We start from the raw sequence: 20,981 nt of genomic DNA on the forward strand, positions 1-20,981 counted from the left end.
AGAAAAAAACAGTTCTTGAATAGATGATGCCGCCATTGAAGTCATCCATTTACATAAGTCGTTTATAGTGAGTCTTCTTTCGAAGATTCACGAACTAATAAGGAAACACAACATGCACCAGATAGTGACATCAAAAAAAAAAATATAGCTTCATGTTTATTAAAGACTAAATGTGATGAGTAAGAAACGAAGAGTTACCCAGACTAGCTTGTGTCGTTTCCAACTCCCTCTTCAATATGAGGCTTCAAGCTTACTGCTAAAATATAGGCCCTTACACATCCGAAACAAAACCATTTGAGACAGTCCTCCATATTAGAGGTGCAAGAAATTAACAGGTGAGTAATGATTATTTGAAAAAGTTCAAATAGGGTAAAAAAAGGGAGCAAAATGAATAACGGAGGTTTTCGGATAAAAATATACAGCCACCGACTTCAATTGTAAAAAGGTTACTGTATTCGACTTCACTGGTCAAGAAAAAAAAATAACCAAGAAAGTCTGACTTGGCATGGATTGGAAAAACAAGATGGTATACACTCGAACTCCGGAAGCATAAATATGACATGCATTACTCCATGTTAAAAGTTCTGGAAGTTCCGCCAGCAAGGCATCTAACCACTCACCTATGCAATGCAGGGTCATCCCAAAGTGCTGCTGTGCTTTAATCCAAAACCTTCAGTATCCTGCAAATGAAGGGGTACATGAAAGATCAGAACTGGAGATCAAAAAGACCCTCGACCATGTACAGAAATAAAAGAAGCAGAGAAGTAGATACGACCTTCCTGGTGTACTTTGCATCATATACAGGTAGTTGGCTCGTAGAATCTCATAACTATATGCCTGGGATATGCGACCACCTTGCGCGTTATGCAATTAGGACTTTTAGAATCCCAACTACAAAAAAAAAAAAAACCAGAAAACTGGTAGACAACAGAAAGGACCAAATCAACTATGAATACTCAAGATCCACAAACTATAACCTCAAACTGATCTTTAGTCTTTTGAATGATGGCAAGTTGGACATACTTCTTGAAGATTTATTGAAACACATCCTCGCACAGTAACAGCGCTATCGAGTTACTCAAATTATCCATTTAATTTGCACAAGAAGAAATAGATTGACTGGGAACAGAGTTAAAAGAAGAAAATCATATATATTAACTCTTAACAGAGGAAACCTGGAAAGCCGAGGATCAGTCCCACAAGAGGATTCTACTAGGACCTTCTCAATTGTACCTTCTTGCTGTTCATACCCAGATTCATCCTTCTGTAACATATTCTCAATAAACAATTTATCCCAACAGCGAATCACCCACTTCTACTATTAACGAGACAAAACCATTTAGTAAGTCAGCTTAGCCTGTTAACCGTGAACATTTACAGATAGTAGCAGAAAATTAAAAACTATACTCCTATTGCGACATATAACTAAACTCCTGCAAATCTCATATAACTCAACTCCTGCAAATTTCTTTTGTATAGACAAAAATCCAGCTTACAAAAAGACCGTCTCTGCGTTGACCCTTGACACCCCAAATTATCGGGTAAAATCGCAGGCTAAGAAGGGGAATGTTTGTGGGTACAAAAAGCGCGGGTCCTCTTACCGATGTAAATCTTTCGTTTTTTAAAACCTTAGATTTTTTTAGGGGTGATGGATAGGACAATTATTCAAATTCTAACCCTCAATCCACTAGGACATTTTGCTAGGTGTGCTGAAAGCAATTAGTACACCAAGACAAGCCAAGAAGTTGATCTCAAAGTCATGCAATCGAAACTTAAGAATCGTGAGCAGGCTCCCCATCTTGCAAAAGGCTGTCCACTCTCGGCATAGGACACTAAAAAACATGTTTCTAGGGGTACATGGAAGAACGCCGAACAAGAAACTAATCTTTCAGGGGAGAAAAAAGTCCTGCTTCACCAGGTGGTCACCCATCAACATTAATCAAATCCTCTTCCCTAGTTTTAGAAAGCAGTAGAATTGTGATTGATTTTATTTTATTTGAAATTGAATCTATTGAAACGAACAGAATTACTTTCAGATTTGCTTTAGTGAAAAGCAAATAAAAATTAAATATGGAAATATGAAAAATGAAAAATGAAAAAAGAAATGTAGTTTAAATTTTGTACTGAGAGATGATGCGTATACATCTCCAAAGACTACAGAAGAGGAAAAACGAATGCTCTACCACAGAAAAATTCTTGAGCTCAGATACCCAAAAGCTAAATGCATAACTGAGTGGTACAGTAAATGAAACACAGTTAGACATCTGGAGATATTACCAGATATTGTGGCTCGCAACATGCAAGTGAATTAGAAACAATCTTACCCTGGTAAAATTAATATTGGCCCTAAGCGCCAGTCAGGTTAGGACATTAAATTAAGATACGGAGCCTTTTGAATTGGCAACACTAGCTCCAAGCCCCCTGGCAAAAAACTCTTAGTGGGCAACTGCAAATGTTCAGGAAATGATCATCACCTCCGACACAACATTCCCCTAAAAAAAAAAAAAAGCATTGGAAAACTCGGTACCCGTTGGAAGTAAAAGCTAAATTTAAAATAATAACCTCCAAAAACAATAACAAATATTAAAGTGTTTTGAAGGACAAATATTAGGGATGGTCATGGGTCAGGTATGGGACGGGGATCTTGTATCCCAGTCATTGCCCCGTTCAAAAGAAAAAAACCACACCCTCCCCATTACCCGCTTGATCTGGGACGGGGTGGATATGGAAAATACTCGTATGGAGCGAGTTTTCCATGGGTTACCCACAACATTAAGCTCAAATATGATGAGTTAATTTAACAATCAATACTTAAGTTCAACCAATAATAATAATAGTCTAAGAAACTGAATTCTAAAATCCCAAACTCATATATTCATCGTATAACAAGCAAAGAAAAAAAAATTGGTCTATAAACGAGCATCACTCATTTTAGTTCTTAATTATTTCTTATCAAGTATTTTCCTCCATGTTGATCACCTCATTGTCTGCTTCAGTTTCTTCCCAAAATGTTTCACCATCGAATTTTGATCCACCTAGCCAAAATAAGAAAGTGTATCATATAACCATAATGATGTATTAAATGTAAAAAAAAAACAATTTCAATAAAAAGAGAACATCATTACCATTCAGCATATCCCATAGCCAGTCTTGAGCGCACATCAAAGCTTCCAACGTTTTTGGATGAAGTCTATTACCTTGGACACTCACAAATCTACCTCCGGTTCTAAAAGCTGATTCAGAAGCTACCGTTGAAACTGGAATCGCTAAAATATCTCTAGCCATACACTGCAAGACTGGATATTTAATCCAATTTGTCTTCCACATGCTAGTATGTCGAAATTACCAATCCTAGGTAAAAGATCTTCTTCTAAGTAATTGGTTAATTATGACTTGACAGTACTAGTAGGAGCAGTACTAGAGACAAACATATCAAACTTTTCCAAAGGATCTACATCATCGTTAAAGCCATGCATCTCCGAAGTGAAAGACAAATCATTTTGGCTAACAGATGTTTCAGCAAATTTTACTTTTAGTTCATACTCCGTCGCCAAATCAACGCATAAATTGCGTACTCGATCAATTTCGATTTTTGAAAAAGCTTGACCATAAAGTTGTGGAAAATAAAACTCAATCAATTTCATCTTAAACCTTGGATCTAACATAATTGCTACGACCATTACTCCATTGATCACAAACCAATACTCTTCAAACTTCTCTGTCATTTCATATGCCATTTCCTTAATCACACCAACTTTAGATTTTTTCCACTCGTTTAATGACAATCTAATTTCACAAAGAAATTAAGTACTGATCGATAATTAATGATATCTTATATTTAAGAAAACTGATTAATTCAATTGGAATCGTTAGCCTAATTAAGAATCTCTCTTCCTTTAAAAATATAAATTTCCTTTAATAAAAAAAGCTTAAATAATATAATATAATCAATACAATGGAAGAGATTCATAGTTTTAGGGTATACCTGATCGTCCTCTTCCTTGCCGCCGGTAGTAGATGATAACTTGATAAGAATAAAATAAAAAATTAGATAAAACTTTTACGTTTTCTTTCTTTTATACTTTGTCTCCGTTGATATGAACCATATGATTAAAATACCTAAAACTAAAAATATAAAACCCTAAAATGGGAAGGTACGGGGCGGGGGTCCTAGAATCCCATCCCCGCTTCACTGATTTCGGGTATTACCCATACCTAATCACATCCCCGTTTGTACGGGTAAAACCCTACCCAATAGGAGCGGGTACCCACGGGGATGGATTTGGGTGGGGCAAATGACCATCCCTAACAAATATGCCTCAACCCCTTTGTTCAAGTTCTGCGGTCATCTCCGCAATCATTACAGGTCTATGTGTGGTCATTAAATTTACCCAACCACTTATAAAGAATCAAAGGACAACCACAAAAGAGAATTTCCAAAATGTTGAAGCTTACAAAAACTTTCTCAAAACAAAACAACTTGAAAATGAAAAGAAGAGAATAATTAGAACAACAACATAATTTTGTGTCAACAGAACCATAATATGAAGCCAAATGATATATAAAAACAAACATCGTCATTGAAATGATTTATAAAAACAAACATCGTCACGGGATTCTAGTTCAAACTGAAACAGAAGGTGCAAAACATCTGACAGAAATTTCAACAGCAATGTGAGCGAAATCAATTTTGCAGAGAATTCTTTCGGATGAAAGGTATTTGAAGCACAATTACGAAACACACGTATCTCTGCATTTTAAAATACCTACAAAACTATCAACAAAATAAAAAGACACTATATAGTACACAACCTAATAAAACTGAAGGACACTGGATCAAAGAAAAATTACAAATGTGGAGAAAATGTTTGATTGTTGTGAAGAATATGATTGTTGATAAATCAATAGATTATATAAAACTCAACTGCACAACTTCAACAAAACTCAGTTTCACGGATAACTCCAATACACAATCATCTCTGCATATTAAATTCGTTAACTCTAAAATTATAATCAACAATACTAAATAAATAAATCATCTTCTCCTAATAGCAACCTTCAAGATTTGTCCAGATAGGACGTTTGGGGCAAGATGCTTGATTTACCAAAAAGACCCATGATTTTCCCGCTGCAACAAAATGACATGTTCACGGATATGAAGCAATAATTAGCATTAATAGTGAACTACATATAATTATAATCTTCAAGATGTTAGTCTTTCTACGAATGATCCAAATGTAAAAGTTTACAAAAAACCTAACACAAGAGGATACAAACAGAATGACTAGAAAGATTTTGCACAACTTTTGAGCTTATCAGGTCTTTATGATAAATGTCACCTGTAAGCCTTCGATGTGCTATCGGGGAAAACAAAACAGCTTGTAGATTTACATGAGAAAAAAGAAGGAACAGATTTTTCATGGAAAACTTAAATGTACTAAACTGTGTGCTTTTGCTTATCATAAACAAACACAAAAACTACTGTAAGCTTTATGTAAAATAATCAAATAAGATAATTCTCACAAAAACAACAATCTAGAATGCAACATGGCTTCAATCTGTGTAACATTCAGATCATTGATAAAATCACAAAGACATCCTTTATCATCATTAGCCCTATTTAATCTGGATTACTTGTACTTGTGCATTTGTATAGAAAATATCAGAAAAAATCAAGTTGAAACAAAAAACCGAAACAAAAACCAGAAGTACTTATCATCATCAACACACTTGTATTTTACCTCAATTGCTGGATTATTGCTGGATTTAAAGATCAATTGGGATAAAGTGAAGACAGTTGAGATTGATTAAATAGTACTATAGAAGGAAATGAATAGCAAAGAGAAGTGTCTCAGACATCCAATGAAGGAAAAAAACAGCATTAACTCTCAAGCCTGGCGAAAGGCGAAAGCTCTTAGTCGACTGAGAATTTTCTTGAGAAACAAGCCTTAGATTTATCATCATAAACAACAAACCAGAATTTTGGACAACAGAAATCATACAAAAAATTATATGGTAAAATAAATGTCTCCGCACGAGAAAAATGGATGGATCAGAGTACTGGCTTGGAAAACCTCTTCTGTTGAGAAAGAGATTTAAACAAAACGCACATTATAATCTTGGTCGATCAGCTGGGGAAAGGATCATCACCTCCATCATAACATTTCCCTCTAGAAAAAAAAAAACATAGGGCATGACTAGAAATAAGTATAGATAAAAGGATAGGGAAAAAAATATTTGAAATGACTAGAACAATAAAAAGAAAATCCCAAATGCAACAATTGAGCAGACAAGTGAGTTTAAAGATTAACTAGTGCAACAAAGTAATTTTGCTTCAAGGGAAGCAGTCATGGAGAACTGATATCAACAATGACCAGATAATGAAGCCAAATGATTATAAAAATAAACTAAAAGGGTTTAAGGTGGGAAGTAGAAGGGTTTGAGATGGGAAAGAGAGTTGTTTAGTGAAGGGAACAGCACTAGAATGCAAAACACCACTACACTGCAAAAGACCAAAAAATCTATTTTTATGTAAAAGATGTAATCAACTATTTCAAACTGGAAAAAGTATTATCTTTATTCCAGTACAGCTTATTACTAACTTATTACTAAGAACAATTGAATACATATCGCTTCATGGAACGAGTCAACCAGGAACCATAAACAATCCTGGTGACCAGATTAAGAAGCCTACAGAAATTACCTAGATTAAGAAGCCTACAGAAATTACCTTATTCTATCTAGATTGTAATCCAACAACAGTAACAACATAAAACTAAACTTCCTTTACCAAAATGAGTTTGCAGACCAATCAATTTATTAAACTATGTTATTTGTATCAGCTCCATTGTTCAACAAAAGGGAGCATTCTTTACAATCCAGACGTAAAAAGAAGACAACAATTTGAGTCACTTCACTTCATATACAGAGGGTTACCAACAAAAAACAGAAAATATTACTTGGCCATACTTATCACTCTTTGAAATTCTTAGAAATATCCTTCACTTGTTCTGTGAGTTCTTGTTTCTTCTTTGCAGCTAGATTTTGTACAGTTTCAATTCTCTTTGATGTCCTAACAGCAAACCTCTGGAATGCAACACTGTTAAGACAAACAGTATAGTGGCATATCAGAATCCAAACTTATGAACATATCTTTGAAAAACAATTTTCACTATATAAACAATTTGTTTTGTTGTCTGCTCAGAATAATGAAATGTCTTCTCATAGATCTTGTTTCCAAAACCTCTGAAGTCTGACATGTGAAAATTTCATAAATCATCCTTGCAGAACTATTACAAAATTCTATTAACCAGATAATGAAATGTAGTTACCCAACGTCCAAATGCAACATAGCAAGAAGCACCGGATAGCGAGGGCAACAATTTTTTATCGCTTCACCACAAAAATATGCCACTAGAATTGATTAACCTAGCTACAACAATGTTCATAGAACAGATGAAGCTAATAATACAAAATCACAATATGCCTCAGCCCCTTAGATGTTATAATTTTGCGGTCATCTCCGCTTTCATTACAGGTCTATGTTTAATCATCATCGGCATTCAACCAAAATAAAATAGAAATTTTGATAAAAACTAAAATAACTCGAAAAATCAATTTATCGTTCGAAGATTTATGCAATAAATGTTTTCTCAATCGCAACAATTGAGCTACCGAGATTATAAAAGACATCTAGTGCAACAAATTAATATTGCTTCAAGGGAACGAGTCAAACAGGTACTGGAAAAAATCCTGTCAACCAGATTAAAGAAGCCTATAACAAAACTACGAAAACAGAAATATGGTTTGAATATAAGAATCAGAAATTATACCTGTTTGCTAAGCCATTAACGACTAATTCATTAACAACATAAGACATAACTCTACCAATGAAATTTCCTCCTCCAGCCATGATTTTGAGTTACAAATCGAAACCCCCTAATTTGAATGGAAAAGAAAGATTGGGATTTCCTGGAACTCTATAGGGGAAGTTTCGAGAAACCCTAAAGACTAATAAGAGAAGAGAGAGATGAGATTCAGGGGAACTTGGGTTGTGAATATATAGATGGGGGCGAGATGTGGTTTGACGGATCAGATTGTTTTCCTTGTTCAGAAAGACAAAACCCTAAAATGAATGGCGAGTACTGTTATTTACTAAACAAACCTCATTCACTTATTGGGCTTTGGCTTACTTTGGAAAGCTGTTTCAGCCCAGTCATTATGTGTCGGGGCAAGGGGTGAGCATGGACCGGTATGGACCGGTTTTTACCTCATCCGCATCCAATTCAATGCACTACGGATTTTAAGTTTGGCATCCGCATTCAATCCATATCCAAAGGATTTGCATCCAATGGATGCACGGATGGACGGATTGGATGCGGATAATCCAATGGATTTGTTTTAGTTAAAATTTATAGTAAAGAAAATAAAGACAACAAAAATGACTCCTTATAAAAATATACATATCCTATATATTATACAAATATAAAAATGTCATGTACAACATCCCAATCAAACACCTTACAAATTCCTAAATGATCCATAGATATTTTCTAAAACTATATAAATGCCTTTAATTTAACGGATATGGATGTCCAACGGATTTTCAAGGTTGCATCCGGACCCGATCCGTAATCCGTTGGATTTCAAAAATACCATCTGCATCCAACCCATTAACGAACGGTCCGGGCATCCATCCGCAAAAGAACGGTTGGTCCCGGTTAAATCCGCGGATTACGGATAAAATGCTCACCCCTAGTCAGGGCCATCCATCCCACAAAACCAAGGGGTGTCCCAATCATAGTGGTGTGTCCCTTTTTACAACAGAGATGTTTTTAGGCATACCTAAAAATTTATAGGCATACCAAAATCTTGTCCCATCTTGGATGACTTTATAAGGGGTAACCTTTGGGTAGTTCAATTACCTATATAACTTAATACAAAAATCTAAAATCAGTTTTCGAAAAAACCAAAATCAGTTTCCCTTAACATCTCTTCTTCTTCCTCCTAAAAATCAAAAATCTGAAAAATTCATCACCGTGATTAATTATCGATTCGCAAAAATTTGATCGTCGATTAAATTCAACTACGTAATGACTCGTACAAAGAAAAGCAGGGACTAAGCAAACCAAATCGTCTTATAATCCATCAATTGAAGAAGAAGAACCAATTGAAGATGAAGGTGTAGAAACTGAAAATCAACCACCAATTGAACCAGAAATTGAACCAACTGCATCTCCAACTCCGGAAATGAGGATAAGAAACTAAGTTTTACAAACCAATCTCCTATTTGTTGTTTTTCATCGATTAAATGACGATTACGGTGTTGGATTCGGCTCAAACTTGAGTTGCGTGTTTAGCCAAACTGTTCTTCACAAAAGCTTCCTGTAACTGTATATGAACAGTTCTGCATGAACTTTCAAGCCGAACCTAGTCACAGATAAAGATGCAGAGGGGTTCGGCGTATTCGATAATCATAATATGTGTCGAACCTCACATAATTTTTCTTCCATATCACACAAGATTAGGTTCGGCTCATTATGACATTTTTAAACAAGCCGAACTAGTTGGTTCGTCTCATAATAATAACACTTTCAGCTTGCCGAACTGTTCATTAGTTGAAGTACACAAAATACCCTTTTCATTCATGAATGGAAAGAATAAACTGTATGAGATGCCCTTCATTATTTTGGTTGTGCAGAATATACCCTTTTCATTCATGAACGAAAAGGTTTGGCTCATACGATTTTCATTATATAAGCCGAACCATTAACATTTTTTATTCCAGAACTCTCAGGAATAGGTTCGGCTTATACGATATTCAAAATATGTGCCGAACAATCAACAAATTTTGTACCAAACGATTTTCAAAGGTATGTTCGGCGCATACCTAAACAGTTTCAGCTAGCCGAACTGTTCATAAAGGGATTGGTTCGGCTCATAGATGTAAGCCGAACTGTTCATGGTTCGCAAAATCATTCTCATAATCTAAAAAATCAGCCATTTGGGAATCATTGTTGTAGTTGATGTGTATTTTCCTAGGTATTTTAGATGAATAATGACCTTCCTCATCCTCCATTGAATCAAGAAATAAAATTTCTCACTTTCTCCTTCTCTCCTTCTCAATAAATTTTTTTTTCCACCAAAATTTATCATCTACACAAACAAACCTTATAATTCTGAAAATTATCTTAATCACTAAACAAAAATTTTAATCACTAATCCAGATTATTAACACTAATACATAAAGGACAAATTTGTCATTATAAAAATTTTGGTTAAGGGGCTTTCTGATTTTGTTATTTGGCATCCCTTTTTGTCTTCACTTGGTATGCCTAGAAATTTTTAGATATGCCTAAAAACATCCTTCTTTTACAAATTTATGGAAATTTCTCTGTTTAAGAAATTTTGCACAATCGGTTTGTTTATGGCAAATGTCCAAGTTCCAGTATGTATATGCGTGTGTTTTCTTAGTTTTGGAGATCTATTTAATAGTATAGGGATTGTAACTGGAAATCCGTTTTAGCTTAGTTACTGGTTTTCTTTGCAGTAGTGTCTAGGGCTACACAAGAACCGGTTGAGATGACCTGGACCGGAATGGAACCGGTACAGACACCGATTTTGGAAGTTGAGAAACGAAATAGACCTGTACAGACACCGGTTTTTGGGGTGGACCGGAAATTGAACCGGACCATATGGACCGGTTGGTATTAGCCGTTAAGATTTAGTTAGGTTTTTAATCTCAATCGTCCATCATAGGTACCGGTCACCGGTACAACTCAATTTAATTACGAAAGCAACACCAGCCATCAAAATCGATGAAAGCAACACCAGGACTAAATAAATTACTCCCAAGCAGATCCTGATCGAGACACTTCATTGCTGCAAACCCAATTCGAATTCATGTTTAGAAATCCCCAATTATGTTGTTCTTGCGGTTGGAATCGGAAGCAGAAATCTATAATTGATCAGATAAAGAACAAGATGACATCACGAACCCCATATCCATTACCCCATTCCTTTACCATCTTAACTTTTCTGTAGCATTTAATTTCATACGATGAAGAAAACTAAGTTCGCAGTAAGATGAAGATGAAGTGAATGAGCCCTAAGAATTTTTTATTAAGACACGTACGTGGATTAAATGGACACGTCCTCAGCTAAGTTCGATGCTCTTATCTCAAATCACACAAACGTGGTGGGTGGATGGACACGTTCTCAACTTATCTTTAAATCCTTCACCACCTTATTTTGTTATTTGCATTTTCAGCCGTCCATTAATTAAATGGACGTTGCAAGATGATTTTAAGATATTGGACAGTTTCGTAAAAAGCCCGGTACCGGTCTTGTACCGGACCGGTACAATTCCAGGTACAAGTACAAGGACCGGTCCTCAAAATGAGGTACCGGTCAGCACCAAGTACAGGGACCAGTTTTATAAGAGAACTGGATCGTACCGGAGTATGTGCAACCCTAGTAGTGTCAGAATCATGGAAGATTGGAAACTAAAAGTAAACCATGCTTCATTCAAAACGATCATCGAGAAGAAAAATTGCAAGAGAAAGTAAGCAACTGAACACGAGTATCAAAAACTACCAATCCATGCATGAAACTTGTTAAAGACTGTGGTTAAGCTAGTCGGAGAATTGCAATCTCGTATTCCTTCTGTTCTCGACAGACACTGTTTTTGGGTTACTAGCTTATGGAGCAAGTGGTGAAACCCTAAAACAACTGTTAGGATTTCTCAATTGTGAAAGTCTCAGCAATCTATATTATACTCATTCTGAACTGAACTCATCGAAATGTTGCACAAAACACGAGCCGGAACTAGAGGTCTAAACTATCTTTCAGTGGCGGTATTTGGGGCAGCTCCTCCCTTAAACCTCCATTCCAAGAGGTTGCTCGCGCAGTTTACAAAGCGGAAGCCGAAACCGTATATTTCATAAATAAGGTGTGCAAAAATACAGATTTGAGTGCTTTTTTCGTTTGTTTCATCATATTTTGTCGTTTTTCGTTTGTTTCATATATATATATTTTGTCATTTCTAACCATTTAATAAATGTAAATAACTTGTTAGAGAAAATAAGTGCCGAAGAAGGTGAACACATGGGCGGAAAAGGAAACTAATGGATTAATTCAAGATCTCCTGCCTGACGTCGCAGTAGATGAAAATACCGAGTTGAACGAGTGAACTGATCCGAATCGAGTGAACCGAGCCGAATGGTCGGCCGCAGTTTTTAAAACGAGAACTGTTTATCACTCGTATCAGTATAAACCGACTAATACAGACCCTATATTTATTATTACGTTGATCAATCTTATACATCGAAAACTTATGAAATCCTAAATATCTTAACTCTTTGTAGTAGGGTAAAAACTGATTCTGTTGAAAACGATAAATTGGGTGTGTCGATGAGAAAAGAATTCAAACCCTGTACAAATGTACTTCATAGGAGTACTTTAGATTCGAGAGATCGATCTGTAAGACTTTGGCCTAAACCAAGAAATGGTTGTTCCAGATTCAATTCGGTCACAAAATAAGAAGAAGAGGAAGAAGAAGAAGAAGAAGAAGAAGAAGAAGAAGAAGGGTTGATCTTAGGGAGGGAAGCAGAGAAGGTGTTGATATCAGAATGATGAATTCTATATGATGTACTTGTTTATGACTTATATCAGAATGTGGAACCTGCTTGCGGAGTGCAAGTTGTAAGTTCCAGATGTTTTTTTTTTGAGTACTTGCGTTAATTAATCGTTGTCGGTTGAAATATATTGAAAATCTATTATTCCAGTCATAGTTGAACACACACCGATCTCATAGGAAATGGAAGTAGTTGAGTAAATGAGAAGTAGGGATCGTGTAAAATGGTGAAAACCACGTCCCTACTATGAAGGGAAGACTGGTCGGTTTTACACCCATTACTTCATTACTGCTACTAACTTTCCGTCTTTCCAGACACTTTCTAATAATGGACGTGTTGCACGTCGCACACTGTGAACCGCCAGACCAATACCCTGATGAACATCCCCCAGTTTGTGACATGTTTGATGTCTCGAGTATTTTGTAGAAAATATGTTGCAAGTTACATGAGAAATGAAGCAAATCAAACATGGTAGTTGCTGAGCGAGTCTTGCTTACAAGACATAAATATTTCGTCCAATCATGAGCATGCTAGGCGGCGGGCAGTCATATGTGACAAGTCAAGTCGTGAGACTTTCCGCAAAAAATAGCATACAATGCTTTTAGGTTAAATAATTAAGTTATTTGTGAAATCGATATTAACAAAATATCGCTTGTATTGGATGCTCGTAAAGCATTGCTTTTAAGTAAGAAGCTCAAAATAATCGATGCTCATAAAGTATCGTTGTTCAGAGCCTGCCTTAGTTTTTCGCGGAATTCACGATCTTAAAACAAGCGTAACCTGCCATCTTTGGGCATCTTCCAGAATTCATCTGTGTAGGTTAGAGATAAGGTGACATGTCATCAAAGGAGAAAAATGGTTGGTAGCCGTTATGACATCTCATTGGACGACCCAAATTAGATCTAAGATGATAAATCAGCTAGCCAATTTTTGGATGGTTGAGATGATTTGCGGCAGTTATTAATTGTCGTTGAATTTATTTAAGACTTTTATAGGTCGTGTGACTAGCCTACTTTGGCTAATGATTCGGAGCGCAGCGTAGCGCGTAGGCTAGAAGCGATGTGACTGGTTGAAGTCAAAGATGGGTCGTCGGTGAACATAACGGCACCCCATTGGTCGTTCAATCTTGAATATGAGCCGATCAATTCGTCTGGCCAAGTTTGATGGTCGTGATTAATTTAAGATTTCCATGGGCGGTAATGACCTAATTAAGACCCTATCCAGGCGGCTCAACTAGCCTACTTTAGCTAGTAATTGGGAATACTTCTCACATGCTAAGGGAATTCTGATTGGCTGAAATAATGGAGGGCCTGTCGGCGATCATTGTGAAGCTTGTTTGGTCGCACAGGGGAAAGGCCAAGCTCGTTAAATTGGTCGGCTAAGTTGGACGACCGTGATTAGTTTGCGACTGATCTGAACGTCCAAAATATACTTTCTTAAGGAATTTAAGTGCGTCAGACCATATAACTTCCGCCTTTAATTAAAAGTATATGCTGCGTCTTTGGAGCGATTTGATTGGTCGATGGGAAATAGGAGATGGCAGACGTCAATATGGGGCGTGGCCGGTCAGTGATGGGAGGCGCAAGCTAGGGCAAACCAGCCATCCAAGTAATGTGGTCGCGCACCTTTTGTTGCTGCCTTTATTTGTCGCACTTTCCCTTTATTTCTTGTTTTCCGACTTTTGGTAGGATTCTTCTCCACTAGTTCCATGATGAATCAATTTCCTAGTTTGCCTAGGTTTAGTTTCGACCAATAAGAATCAAAATATTGCGCAGACCACAAAAAAAAAACTAATTTTATTGCTCTGTTTCATGATTGATTCTCAACTGAATTTCATGGATTAGTAATAAATATTCATTGATTGGGCATCATGGCCACCACCGAGTAAGACCCGAGAAAATGGTGCGAGTGTACTTCGCAATAATGCACAAATGAGCACCTGAGTGCACGACAGCGCATTCAAAAATATGGACAAACGAGGAAACCTGTGAAAAGTAGGGAGGAAAATAATATCAAGAAAATAATAAAGAGGCGCCTAAGGTGACCGGGCCCACCAGCCGGCCAGTAATGCCGCCGTGGCCGATCCTGCACCTTTTTCCATTATTTTATATTATTTTGTTATTTTTTCTCATATCATGAAGACTCCTTCTTTCAAGCAAATTTCCTTGTTTAAGCAAAACTCTTAGTTTCTTCATATTTTCCTGCAAACGATGAAAAATAATAAAGAAATGGGGAAAGATGTCAAGGGACTGGGCCACCTAGCCGTGGACGGTCCCACACCTTACAGTCCCTTATTTTCTCATATTATTATTTCCTTCATCTCATGAAACTCCTTCGTTTGAGTAAAAACCCTAGTTTTTCAATATTTTCTCAAATATTGCTCAAACCCTGGAAAAACCAAAATATCAAATGATCACATGACCGACTGGGCTACTCACGATCAAACTCGAGAGTTTCAGTCAAGATCAAACTCTTTTGGAAATTCAAAATATTACTCAAACGCGCACCAGAAAATATGAAAACTCTCAAGACTGTGACACGAACACTGTCATGACACGGGAATGCTACCTTTACCGACCAAGGCCAACCCTAATACTTGCAAGGAGCCGGTCTCACTCATCTTCATAATTTTGACCTAATATGCTCTCAACTGCTCATATTGGGTCCAAACTCTTTCCAACCAACTTGGAATTTGCTCCAACGACCATCAGCTGGTCTCAAGACCACCAAGGGCCGGTCCCATGACCCCTTGGATGGTACCCATCTCTCCATAATTAGGTTTTATTACCTAACGTTTAGACGAGCACTATTTTAAATAAAAGGTTAATCCAACATTTGATCATCCTTTCACCAACTGGCCAACAAAAGACTTTGGTGCATGCTCACTCGAGAACCTAAGCGCTACATGGTCGTCCATCATCCCATGTAATTGGTCCCTCATTCACTTAGTGATTTGCTTTCAGTAAATCATCAATCGATCAAATTAGGGTTTCGAACTGAATGCTTCGCAGATCACAATTCTGAGCAAGTTTAAACACTAATAATTTTATGTTGATCTTGAAATCAACATATTAATTAATTATATAATATTCGGTCCAACTACCAATATTTTAATTAATATTTATTTTGGTCATGTTACCAATAATTCATCAAATGAGCAATATGTTCTCAGACGAGCAATATGTTCTCAGACGAGCAATATTAATTCAACTATCAATATTCAGTAATTTATCAAACGAGCAATATTTTCTCACACGAGGAATATTGATTCAACTATCAATATTCTGGAATTTCTCAAATGAGCAATATTTTCTAAGACGAGGAATATTAATTCAACTATCAATATTCAGTAATTTATCAAACGAGCAATATTTTCTCACACGAGGAATATTGATTCAACTATCAATATTCAGGAATTTCTCAAATGAGCAATATTTGCTCAGTCTATCAATATTGATTCAACTATCAATATTCAACAATTTATCATACGATCAATATTTGTTCAGACGAGCAATATTCATCATGTTGATCCGATTATCAATATTTATTCGAAAACTATGCGTCCCTGGAGACATGTTCAATCCATGCTCGACTGAAGAATACTTAGACTCATCATCTAATCAGTCAACAATTGACTAATTAAATACATTTCTGCCTTGCAGACTCCACAAATCATGAGACATCAATCATGTTACATGGGGGATATTAATTAGGGTTTTGGTCTGGCGGCCTACGACACATGTGTTCAACCATGATGAAAAATTGTGAGTAAGTCGTGCAAGCATTGAGGGAGTTAGCAAAGTAGTGGGTGGACAATCAACCAATCCTCTCACGTACGAGGAACTGGTGCAACCATGATTACCCACTTTCCCACTCTTTCACTAGAGCAACCGTCACACTTATAGGACATCAATGTGTATAAATTCTGATAATATATAAGTCTTTGAATTCACAATTGAGGAACCAAGAAATCTACGAGATACAAGATTGGTCGGAAAGACAACATCCATCGTCTAATCAAGAATCGTCATGTGAGCAATACTCTCTCAATTGAGCAGAATTCAAACTTATTCGAACCCAACAGTTCATTTGCAGAAACCTACAACACATTCACAATCTTTGATCACCATTGATCTCACACGCTTTTTAGCTTCCCTCATACAGATCGACCATCTTCCCTCTTTGTGATCGAATTGACTTTAGAATGACCATTTTTTGGTTTAGGCCGGATTCCTACAGATTGATCTCTCAAATTCAAAGCACTCCCGTGCAGTGCATCTGTTTGAGGTTAGGAAGTTTGATCGGTTGAGGAGTTTCCGTCCGCACGTCCGTCTCTCCATTTCCTAGAAAACCAGCAAATCGTTTTTCCCCATCAACAGATTGGAGACCACAATGGGAGATCATTCTCTCGGTTGCAAATCTAATCCACACAAAGATAGTTGATCTTAGGTCAGGTTCAGTTATAAATCCTAATGCAAACAACATAGCACTAGCAACAATGGTGGTACTCCAAAAACCACTCCTTCTTCCAACATCGGCATTGGTGATACCACTCATCCTCAAACCAACATTGGATATCATCCCTTGTTCGGCCGCTTTTTTGAGAAAATTAGAGAAAGTCCTCCTACCATAGTTGATCTCATGAAGGTGCAAGAGACTCTAGACAAAAATCATACTGACATGGTTGCAACACAAAAAGAGTTGTGCAATTATGTCAAACTCTTACTGACAAGATGTCAGAGAAAACTCAGGAGAATGGAAAAGCCAAAGAGACGTCTTCAGCTGACGATATTGAAGTCATTCCAGTCTATGTAGTTGATGATGATGAAGTCCACAAAGCTGTATATAAACCACCAACAAAGGAACCTGCAGGTTTCATCACTCGTAAATACCTGAAGGGCTTTATGGAGGATCGAGGAAAAGACAAAAAATCATTTGTTCATCTTCACCAACCTTCATATCCTGCTGCTATGCACAGAATCCCTCTCCCAAAGGGCTACACTTATCCCATGTTCACACTGTACAATGGAACGGGGAATGCTCGAGAACATGTCTCCCGATTCCTGGAAGCACTAAGTGAACATGAACACAACCATGTCGTCCGTCTGAAGAAATTCTCGAAATCTCTGACAGGTCGAGCATACAAATGGTAAAATAACATTGCACTGGGAAGCATCACTAGTCGGGGAGAGATGGTTAACGCTTTCTACCAAAAATACTTCTTCGTCTCAGAGCAGATTACTCTCATTGGTTTAGGAAGAATGTCCCATAAGAACAATGAACATTTGAAAGACTATGTGAGGAGGTTCGGAGTCCAAGATTTGGATTGTCATGATCTGAATTTCACTGAACAACAGCTTGTAGACTTGTGCATAAATGGAAACATCCCCGTCTACAGAGATTTACTAGAGAATCTGCGATTTTAGACTTTCTCAGAGCTTCATGAAGCAGCCAAACGGTCGTCAACCACCGCTCATGCCTCACTGAAAAGAACAAAAGCTACAAAAGTCGAGGAGCCGCGAGAAACTAGTGCCAGGAGCCTGATCAACAAACAGTACAATGTCCAACCTTCCATGAATGTTGCTGAAAGATGAAAGAGGAATTCTAAAGCACAACAACATAAGAACGTTCCTCCAGCATCTCATCCAACAAAAACACTAAGGAATGACAACCAAACTCGAAAAGCACAAGCACCAACTCAGCGTCAAGAGAATGACCAGACAAAACTAGACTATCCTTTTCCTATTGAAGAGGTAATTGAGCTGTTGGAAGTCTGGATCCAAGATGGTGCGATCAAACTACCTCTTGTCATGATAGAGCCAACATATGAGGAAATGGAGAGTACGCGCCGCTTTCATAGGTTTGTAAATCATCCAACAAGTGATTGTAGAATCTTGAAACGCATATTTAAAGAGAAGGTCGACTAAGGGGAACTGGGGACTGAAGGGGTGCACATAAATCCTCTTCCCGTCAGAACCTTTACACTATGAACAACCGGTCGAAGAAGCAAATCAATCCTTGATCGAGCATGTATATGAATTTATTTATCTGTCAAGAGATCAAATGGAATACATGTTCATGGCTCAGAATCACATCGTGTCAAGGAAACGCCTATCTATTCCAGAAGTGCTCCATGAACCTCCAGCAATAGACAATGAGATGTATGACTAGGGACTCCTCACCACAGTTAATCTCGAACAAAATGAATTTAAGAGAGATTTCGTTGATGTTGGTACTTCTCAATAGCATACCTCTGAAGACTCTCAGATCCGCAAGCATCATCATACAAGAAGCTACCCATGCTCCTATTTCAATTAGGGATCACGAAGGAACGCTCAGAGATGCATATGGCTTCATCATTCTCAAAATGAAAATTGGTTCAATCTGGACGGAAACCAAGTTTCACATAATCAGGGAAAATCCGGGATACGACATGATTCTCGGACGAACGTGGATCCATGCTGAGAAGAGGACAACTTACAAAGCACCTCCAACCACTCATCTTCTTGACGAGATTTTTTTTTGATTTGGTGAACATTCCTTCGAGTTACCTGGAAGAGTTTCAAACATTGATGGATCTAAAACAAGAACCTGGAGAGGATGTACTAACATTCATTGGAAGGTTTCACGACCAGGAAAGTCACACTTTTATCTTGTCTATTTCATCTATTCCCCCACACGATCTAGTAGCATGGGGACTCAATTATGCTAGTAACTATATTGTTGCAAAACATTATGAGTGGGTAGCTTCTCCACAACAATATTTCACTAAATGGATGAATCTAGAGCCTCTCCGGATTGAGAAACTCGTTGAGACATCCATTGCTGAAGTGATGTCCAAATATAGCCAAGAATATCTTGGGCGTTCTCCAACAATTTCGCACAAGTGTCCATATGTGCCACAAAATCAGAAATCTTTGTTCGTACGATCATGGAACCCCATTGTTAAAGGAATACGCCGAATTAGCAGAAGATATTCAAGGCAAGAACAATCAAGACTAATTTCATGAAGGAGATTTGGTTCTCAAAGCAGCTAAATGCAATCTTCATTCGGAAAGGAGTTCCAATTGGGAAGGACCTTTTATGGTCGCCAAGTTCGTGGTTGGTGGATACTACAAGTTGATCAACATGGATGGCAAGACGAACGTGGAAATAATACATGAGAATTGGCTCAAAGAATTTGACGCCTGAAACACTTGGACGTTTGAGGTATTGGATGTTCAAGACGCGAGCACCCAGAATAACTAGATTTGGTATTTAGGATTTTCTTTCACTGTATTTCAACTCCTCCAAAATGTTTGCAATACTTGCATTCAGTAATTAATCAAAGTTCATTTCATTTAAAGAAAATCTTTAACAAATACAGAAGAAAATTCTCAATCACCTACTTATCCAAAATCAACCAAAACCAAAACCAAAAATAGAACCTCACGTCTCTCAAAAGTTCAAAGTTCAAGACTTCATGGAAGAAAAACTAAAGGAAGTCAGCAAAGTAAGATTTATGCTCATCTGCATTCTTCAAGACTTGCAAAGTCGCCTTCTCCATCTCCAGCTCTTTGGTCAATCTAGCAATCTTGGCCTCCTTCTCCACCACAGCATCAATGAGAAAAGGTACGTTGTTCTCAATCGCCTTCTTGATAGTGTTTATCCTTTGACGAAGCCATTTTACATTAAAACCAACCTCCTCAGATTTTCCCAAGTTCTACTCCCAATCAAAGAGTATATCTTGAGTAACGGTACTTCTAGATCTGGTCCATATATCATCTACGTCACACAAGATTGATCCTACTTACATTTTCAAGAAGTAACTACGCTTGGGGTCTTTGGCAACAACAATGTGACCATACATCTTCCATAGCCTCTCATACATATCATCATATCCAATGTGGATGCTAAATCCACCAAATGGTGTATGATATAGGAGTAACTCACCTAATGGAGGATCGAAATCAATCCCTACATTAGGTTATTCGTTCACCGCTATGCGATTCTCGATCATTGGAGCAACTTCAACAGTCATGGAAACATTTTTTTCTATTGCTTGAGCAGTATTTTCTACTCTTGGCCCAGTTTCTTCCATCTTTGAAGTAATAACGATTGGAGTTTCGTTCTCCTCAAAGGTTTTAGCAACAACCTTCTCATGGACTTGAAGTTAATATATGGTTGTCTCATTATCAATGACCCCAAGGTTGCTCGAATCATCATTATTGGCTCAATTATGCTCAACTACATTGTTTTCCACCTAATAACACAAGGATATGGGCTAGAGTTTTTCAAAGTCTGGAATTCAAATTGCAATCATAAAATTCATAATTCAAGTGAAGCAACATCATCAATATACTTCAT

The 20,981-nt window shown here is 37.2% G+C and overlaps 1 protein-coding gene and 4 non-coding genes across 6 annotated transcripts; all 5 read right to left on the minus strand.

Annotated features, from left to right (window-relative positions):
• Positions 1-5,803: 5,803 nt before the first annotated feature.
• LOC113322352 lies at positions 5,804-8,042 on the minus strand. 2 transcript variants are annotated; one of them, XM_026570426.1, is made up of 3 exons: positions 7,833-8,041; positions 6,970-7,099; positions 5,804-6,170 (listed from the first exon to the last, which is right to left on the minus strand). In XM_026570426.1, exons 1-2 carry the CDS (start codon positions 7,910-7,912, stop codon positions 6,973-6,975), a joined length of 207 nt encoding a protein of 68 aa, XP_026426211.1. In that variant the 5' UTR covers positions 7,913-8,041; the 3' UTR covers positions 5,804-6,170; positions 6,970-6,972. The 2 variants fall into 2 exon arrangements, with proteins under 2 accessions (XP_026426211.1, XP_026426210.1); XM_026570425.1 differs by lacking the exon at positions 5,804-6,170 and having other exon boundaries at positions 6,763-7,099; positions 7,833-8,042.
• Positions 6,048-6,156, minus strand: LOC113325605. The gene has a single exon (XR_003348067.1). It is a non-coding gene; the product is annotated as a small nucleolar RNA Z103 (small nucleolar RNA).
• On the minus strand, positions 7,195-7,290 carry LOC113325609. Its single transcript, XR_003348071.1, has one exon. It is a non-coding gene; the product is annotated as a small nucleolar RNA R64/Z200 family (small nucleolar RNA).
• LOC113325644 lies at positions 7,320-7,465 on the minus strand. The gene has a single exon (XR_003348099.1). It is a non-coding gene; the product is annotated as a small nucleolar RNA snoR136 (small nucleolar RNA).
• On the minus strand, positions 7,482-7,563 carry LOC113325664. Its single transcript, XR_003348116.1, has one exon. It is a non-coding gene; the product is annotated as a small nucleolar RNA SNORD25 (small nucleolar RNA).
• Positions 8,043-20,981: the final 12,939 nt, after the last annotated feature.

This window comes from Papaver somniferum, chromosome 11 (assembly GCF_003573695.1).
Source record: "Papaver somniferum cultivar HN1 chromosome 11, ASM357369v1, whole genome shotgun sequence".
Classification (NCBI taxonomy): Eukaryota; Viridiplantae; Streptophyta; class Magnoliopsida; order Ranunculales; family Papaveraceae; genus Papaver; species Papaver somniferum.